Here is a 7,173-nt window from a genome sequence, read left to right as displayed (position 1 = left end):
CTTTTCTCTTTCAATAGTCTCAGAATAACAGAGAGGAAAACCTCGTAGGAAACCTGGCAGTCTCAAGCTGGAAGAATGGGATATACTCCTGAATTATTTGAGCCCCCAAAACAAAACTTCTGGCCTAAGAAGTGTCTCCCAGGCGAAGTCAAAACTTTGAGGCACGCCGCAATGGGATTTGTAAATAAGGGATTCGTTGAAACACCTAGTTTTAAGATGTAACCTAACTTCCTCCCCATTCCTGACCCTGCCATTGTCATTCTGTGCATGGGTCGTCTTTTGGCTTTTTATTTTATTCTGATGAAAGGTCAGAGGTGACTTTCGTTGGCCCGGCTGGGCACACGGAAGCTGGTTCAAAGTAGACCTGTGCTAAATGGTGGGGGGCGGAGGCCGGGACGCGGCTTCCCAGGCCCCAGGGGAGGCGCCGCACCCAGCCCAGGCCGCCTGGCCCACTCCCAGAGCAGCTCTGCAGCAGCCGCTGCCCAGGGGTTCCCTTCCCGCAGCTCGAGCAGCGTGGCCGCCGGCTTTCACCCACCAAGAACTCTGCGGGCCCAGGCCCCAGGCTGCGGCCTCCCGGGAGGCGCGGTGCCGGCGCGCAACAGGTCTTCTAGGCGGCGGTGGCTGGGCGCGCTTGCCTAGTTGATGCGGCAGCGGCAGTGTCCCGGCGCCAACCCGGCTGCCTCCGTCCAGCACCGCAGACTTAAGGGGGCGCCGTCGGGCACCCATCCCGCTGACACCGAGTTCCTGGCCTTAGACAGTAGTCGACGACCTCAAAATGGGAGAGAGGTGACGGATAGTGGTGACAGGAAAAACGCACTGTTGCGGGTTTTTGCCAATTCAGTCTCTACTATGGTGGTGGACTTAAGTTCAATTAGGAAACGGGCATATTAAAAATAGGTGGTGGCCGGGAGTGATGGCTCACGCCTGTAATCCTAGCACTTTGGGAGGCCCAGATGGGAGGATTGTTTGAGCTCGGGAGTTCGAGACCAGCCTGGTAAACATAGTGGGATCTCTTCTCTAAAATACTACTACTAATAATAATACATAGTAAAAGAGATGATTGTGCCAAAGGCTGAAAGGAGCAATGGAGGAAATCGGTGCTTACTGGTGGCTCGCCCGTGTACTCACCCCTTTGAAGTTCTGAAGTTAAGAAATAAGAGGGAGGGGAAGGATTTGCAAAGTGCCCTAACCTAACTGTTGGCACTCAAACCATGGCCTCATCCTTGGAGAACTGAAACACCTTCACACGGGGCTAGCGTAGATATCCAGAGAGAAGCTTTAATAGAGAACACCGCGTACAACACCAGCAGACATAAACAAAGTCACAACCCGAACGCGGCGCGGACACGAGGCGGAGGTGACTTAGAGCCAAAGGGCCAAGCGGATTTCTCCCCACTCTGCCCCCCTCCATTCCCAAAATTGTGTCGCGAATAAAGTGCCATTCCCTGGGGCTCAAGAGGGGGGAAGGGCAAGAGCGACAAGGCAAGTTTCTTTCCCATTCACGAATTGAAACTGAAGAATTAATTCGCCTGAAAGACATAAGCGCCCAAACAGCACACGGAATACCAAAACAGCCACAGCGTGCAAAGGTGACGGGGTGGTCCCCTTGCTTCCGTCCGAGGAGACTGGAAGGGAACAGCCATGGAACGTTTCTGCAAGCGTTAAGACCAATATTCTCGAGTGATGTGCCGAGTTTTTCCTGCATTCATAAGTTAGGGAAACAAAATCCCGCTTTACAAGTGATTTGTTTCCTTAAAATTCCAAATAGAAAGGATCGTGGGAATTCACATTATTCTTGGGCTCTCATCCGACTGATACACAAACGACTTGCAGGTGGAAAGTCGCCTGTATTGTCTCCCTTTGGTTGTATTTCCCAACTTTTGGAATTTGGGGCTTTACCCTTTAAGCTGCTGCCATTCTCTTTTGTGCAAACTAATTGCTCTAGCGGTTCCTCCTATCCTTCTTGACCCCCGGGTCAGAGCCAAGAACCTTAGCTGTTTCCCAAAGATATTTCGTGGGGTTCCCGCTGCCTCCTCTCCTCCCCTTCCCCCTCCAAAGCGACTTTATTCATGACACCGTTTTCTTGCCCATTTAGCTGACCAGGAAAATAACAGTATCAAAAGCTTCTTCTTTTCCTTCTCAAAGAAAACGAGATTTCCTTAGTGGAAGGCAGTTTTGTCTTGAATGTTCACGAGAGGCGACCGCCGAGGATGCGGCCAGCAGAGAGAAACGTGGTGGCTGAGATCCGTTTCAGCGTCACTCTCTGTTGGATTCTTCGCGGGAGGTTTAGCTCTGCCAGCTTCTGCTCCCAGGAATAAGGGTCGGAATCGACTTCCAGTTTACCAGCGAATGAGGCTTTCCTAACCTCCTTCGTTCCCTCCCCTTCATAACTTATCGATTTATATTAATTACAATAGAAACTCTTACCTGAAAATTGGCTTTCATTAATCTGATTGTACAACATAGTATAAACACAGACACCAGGAGGGTTATATTTATTCAGACCACTAGAGAATCCACTTTTCGGGGTTGTTCGTCTATTTAAATACCTTCCGTTCCAGCAAAGGCTGAGACTCGCCAGCTCTGCCCGGCCTGGCCAGGGCGCCCTCTCTCCGTCGGGTGGTTTGCGCGGTTCCGGGCCCGGCGTCTCTCACCGCGCTGGTCTCCCCACGCCCGCCGGGTCCCCTAGGAGTGCACTAGCACCGAGTGCAAGGAGCCGCCCTTGCTTTCGGCCGCGGTAGGGGCTGTGGGCTCCAGCAGAGAGGCAACGGGCGAGGCCGCGGCCGCGGAGCACACGGTGGATGGCGCCGGAGGCTGCTGCGAAGCCGCGGGGACAGTGAGCCCCGGCTGCAGCGCGGACACGGGCGGCAGCGCAGGCGTGGGTTTGATGGGCACCGGCACGGCAGGCAGGCTCTGGCTTGCCGAGTGGCACAGGGCCTTGACCGGGACTCCGAAAGCCCCATACTCCGGGCCTACAGGGACTCCGGCTGCGGCTGCGGCGGCCGCGGCGGCGGCCACCGAATCCATGACGCCAACGTGCGGCCACACGGAGCTGACGACGTTGCCAAGCTGGCCGGGCACGGGGTAGCCCAGGTGGTGCATGACGGACGCCAAGGGCAGCCCTCCAGCCTGCAGCACTCCCTTGTAGTCCCGGCCAATAATGTTCTCAATGGCAAAGGGGTGCTTGAAGCCTGATGTGGACGCCGCGGCCGCAGCGGCAGCGGCGGCGGCCGAGCCCAGCCCGTAGGGTGGGAACTGAGACAGACGTCCCACGCTGCCCACCGCGGCAGCCGCGGCCGCCGCCGCCGCGGCCGCCACGGCCGCCGCCTCCTGCATCTTGCCGGGGTGAGACGGCTGCTGAGGCTGCGACTGCTGGGGCGGTTGCTGCGGGGGCTGTGACGGGAGGTGTGGAGGCGGCTGCGGAGCAGTAGGCGGTTGCTGGTGGAAATAGTGTACCATGTGCGGCGGCGGCGGGGGCGGCGGCGGCTGCTGGGATGGGTGGTGGTGATGGTGGTGGTGTGCGGCAGCGTGGTGATGGTGGTGGTGGTGGGGGTGGTGGTGGTGATGGGGGTGAAGGTGCCCTCCCGGACCGGCGCCCGGCGCGCCCTTGGTGCTTCCCGCGTGCAGGTGAGTATGGTCGGCCCGCAGCACCTTGAAGCGCTTGCGACGCCGCAGGAAGCTGCCGTTCTCGAACATGTCCCCGCAGTCAGGGTGCAGCGCCCAGAAGCTACCCTTGCCAGGCTGGTCGGGCCTCCGCGGAATCTTGATGAAGCAGTCGTTGAAGGAGAGGTTGTGGCGCAGGCTGTTCTGCCAGCGCTGTGTGTGCTCGCGGTAGTAGGGGAAGCGCTCCATGATGAACTTGTAGATGTCGCTCAGCGGCAGCATCTTCTCGGCCGAATGCTGGATTGCCATGGCGGTCAGCGAGATGTAAGAGTAGGGAGGTTTTTGGTCGCTGTACGAGCTCTTCCCCGGCCGCGGCATCGCCCCCGGCTCCTTCACCGCCCTCCGGCCCGCACTGGACCACAGAATCTCTCCGCACTCCGTTCCTGGGGCCTGGCTGCCCCCACTAATTTCCACTCGGTCCCTCCAGTCCCGCCACTTTGCCCTCTCGCCCTCCAGGCCCTCTCTGCTTCTCTCTCCGGCCTTCTCCGAATTGCCTGGTGCCTCCGACCTTGGCCTTTCGGGCCTACTCAGCTCTCGGAAGCTGGCAACTTCTGGCCCCGACGGTTGCCTACTGGCGCGCACAGTCGCGGGCGGGGTGCACCAGGTTTTTACCGCCGCCTTCTCTGCGTCTTCCCCCGGGTGGCCAAAGACTGAGTGCTGGAGCTGGCTGCATAGGAGAGTGGCAAGGGGCCGTGTTTCCTCCCGGTCTCTTTGCTTTTTCTAGGTCCGAGGGAAACCCAGACCAAGCTGGCTGGGAGGAAGGTCTGGGCAGTAGAGACTCTGGCCCTTTAAATCTGAGTTTGCGCCTGCTGTCCTTGAGGCCAGTGACAGCAGGACTTCCAGTGCCCTGGACGCAGTCCCCTGGCCAGGCACTTAGCCAGACCGCGCTGGAGTTCTCCTTTTCCTGGAGTGAAAAATCAGAGTAAGGAGAGAGAAGATTGGCTTCTAGGGCGCGTCTCTTTTCTCTGAGGCTTGCAGCGTCGCCGGGGTTAGAAGAGACGCGCAGCCCTAGGCTGTAGCTGAGGAGAAAAAAGTTTGGTGGTTTCTGAAGCGGCAGTGCCGGCAGGTTCTGCTGAGGAGTGTGGGGCGCAGGACTCTGGGAGCGAGCGGCGGGCTGGAGAGGGCGTCTGCGAATGCTGGGTGAGTGCTGGCCGGGGAGGCTCAGCCGTCCGCGCCGCAGCTGCCGCCTTTCTCCCGGGCTTGTCTTGAGGAGAGGCGGCGGCAGTGGCAGCGACGCGCTCTCCTGGCTGCGTTTTGTAATGGTCCCCGAGACGCCGAGACCCCCGCAGCTAGCGCTTCGAGACTATCACATGACCGAGGCTGAGGGACTCAGCCGCCGCCGCCGCGTCTATAGCTGAAGAAGGGGCAAGAAGGCGCCGTGCCTCGCCCCCGCCCCCTTTTCCACCTCATTTCGGGCGCTCTCCACCCATCGTGTTCACCACTCGCTCGGCAGCCCCCAGCCACCTCCCGGTGCGGCGGGTGGCGCAGGCTGTTCGCCGGGAGGGGGCACAGCTCTGGGTGCATTTCCCGCAGCTGCGCCCCACCCGGGCCACCACGCATGGTGGAGGGGGACAGGACACTGCCTTCTTGCTTCTCTTCTCTCTGGCATCTCCCTCTTCCGCTCCCTTCCTTTTACCCTTCCCTGTTTTCATCTACTCGCTCTGAGCTTCTCTCTCCTTACAAACCCTTTTTCCTGAGCTAGCCACTCCGGGTCAAGTTCAGAGTATCGTGTCCTCAAGGCCTCTTCTCTGCAAGAAACCCCAATGATCAGAGGGCTGGAGGGAAAAACTCACGGGGAGGAAAGCATGGGGTGTTTTCACCGAATGCCAAGTTCATCTCAGTTTTATTGCGCGCCAACTGCATGTGAGGTACCAGGTGCAGGGAGACAGGAGACAGTGTCCGAGCTCCACCATCGCGGTATAGAGGGTGAGACGAACAGTAACCAAGAAATTAATAGAATAGGCACTAAAGGGCCTGGCGAATGGAGGCTCCACCACACTTTCCTGGAGCGAGTGAGTTGGACAAGATGAGGTTTCTTTGGGACGGCGGTGTCTGAGCTGGGGCCAGAAGTAAGAGTTGGGGATTCAGCGGTCCCATCAACTGTGTGTGCTAGAAGGAAGTCTTTGCTATTCTTAGCACGGAGGTGTGGGTCCAGGGCGAGGCAGGAGGTGGAATGGAAATAATTAAATAGGAAGCAAAAATTATCAGTCCACAGGATCCTGGTGTGATCTGAGAGGGAGAGGTGGATGAACCCAGGCGTGAGGTCCTTCTGCTTGGAGGTTCCTGCTCTGCACTCATCCAAACACCCAGCAGGAAACCCCAGTTTACTGCAGGGAGAACCTGAAGTTGTATGCTTGTTTTGGCTACCTTTGCCCTTCGGCTGGGAGGAAAAGCAGAGTTTAGAAACAAGTATACTCTCCGTCTCTGGGACTGTTTCATTATTTGTAAAATAGGGTGGCTGAAGTTGGAAATTCACGGGTCCTTTCCCGTTAGGCGATTTGAGGAGAAAGGAGCATTTGGACACTGTGGCTCACTCGGTTTTCCCGCGCCTAAACTCGAAGAAAGCCATCGGCCCAGCTGCTTGGGGGGCTGCCCTCTAACTAGCAACCTTGGTAACACCAGATCGGGTGTTTTCAGCTTCTGGCTTTTGGTGAGCTGCACGGTGGGAGCACGTCTGTCCGTGGGGTGGCTTAGCCAGGTCGCAGGGGTGCCGTGAGCGGGTCAGGCCCGTAATTTCCATCTTTAGTCAGGAGCTAGATTTCTGGCTAGCTCTATGTGGCCAGTTTGTCCTAGGCCAGGAGACGTCTGAGAATAGAGGTTACAACTGAAGCTTGCAAGGAGGCCCGGGGAAAAGAGGAGCTTCTTGGTCCTAAGCCCTTTTCAAAGGAAGATGTTTTCTCTTTCACTGTATGCCGGAAGCGTTCCTCCTGCCATAGGAGTTTCTGCGGGATTTTTGTCCGCTGAGACACTTTAGAGATCCGAGCAGCGGACAGCCTCTTGGCCTCGGGAAGCCACAGAATTCCAACGACGCTCACAGTTTGACAAGAGCCTGCTGGAGCCAGGTGGCTCCTTTTCCTTGGAACAAGACCGTGAGACAACAGCCCTGTCCCAGCCCAGGAAGCTGGGGTCTCCTGCACCGCTGTCAGGCCGCTGGTGAGGAGCTCTGCGTGCCGCGCGCGTAAGGGCTCTCCGGACTTCGACGCCACACGCAGCTCGAGCAAAGGGATCTTTTGTTGGTACCTCGGATAGCATCTCTTCCGCGGGTCGCTGGAACAGCAGAGTCTCCTTTTGGGGAGCAGCTCTGGGACCGTGCCCGTTGGGCACTTGCGGCTCCTGGAAACCGATCGAGAGGAGGGGCCCTTCAGGGACTCCCGGGACAAATCTTGGGCGCATAACACGAACCCTGAGCACAAAAAATGAGCCAGGCGCTCACTGGGTGAGCTCGCTGCAGCCCGCAGACCCGCCGCTACAACCTCGGGTTCAGCGCCAGGGGACGCCAGGGGCTTGGCC

The 7,173-nt window shown here is 58.0% G+C and overlaps 1 protein-coding gene across 1 annotated transcript; it reads right to left on the bottom strand.

The window, feature by feature from the left end:
• Positions 1-2,685: 2,685 nt before the first annotated feature.
• On the bottom strand, positions 2,686-3,981 carry FOXB2 (forkhead box B2). The gene has a single exon (XM_054502826.1). The coding sequence runs from the start codon at positions 3,979-3,981 to the stop codon at positions 2,686-2,688; it is 1,296 nt and encodes a 431-aa protein (XP_054358801.1).
• Positions 3,982-7,173: the final 3,192 nt, after the last annotated feature.

This window comes from Pongo pygmaeus, chromosome 13, assembly GCF_028885625.2.
Source record: "Pongo pygmaeus isolate AG05252 chromosome 13, NHGRI_mPonPyg2-v2.0_pri, whole genome shotgun sequence".
NCBI lineage: Eukaryota > Metazoa > Chordata > Mammalia > Primates > Hominidae > Pongo > Pongo pygmaeus.
Note: the sequence above shows the minus strand (reverse complement) of the source record. Positions and strands in the feature narration are given on the sequence as shown.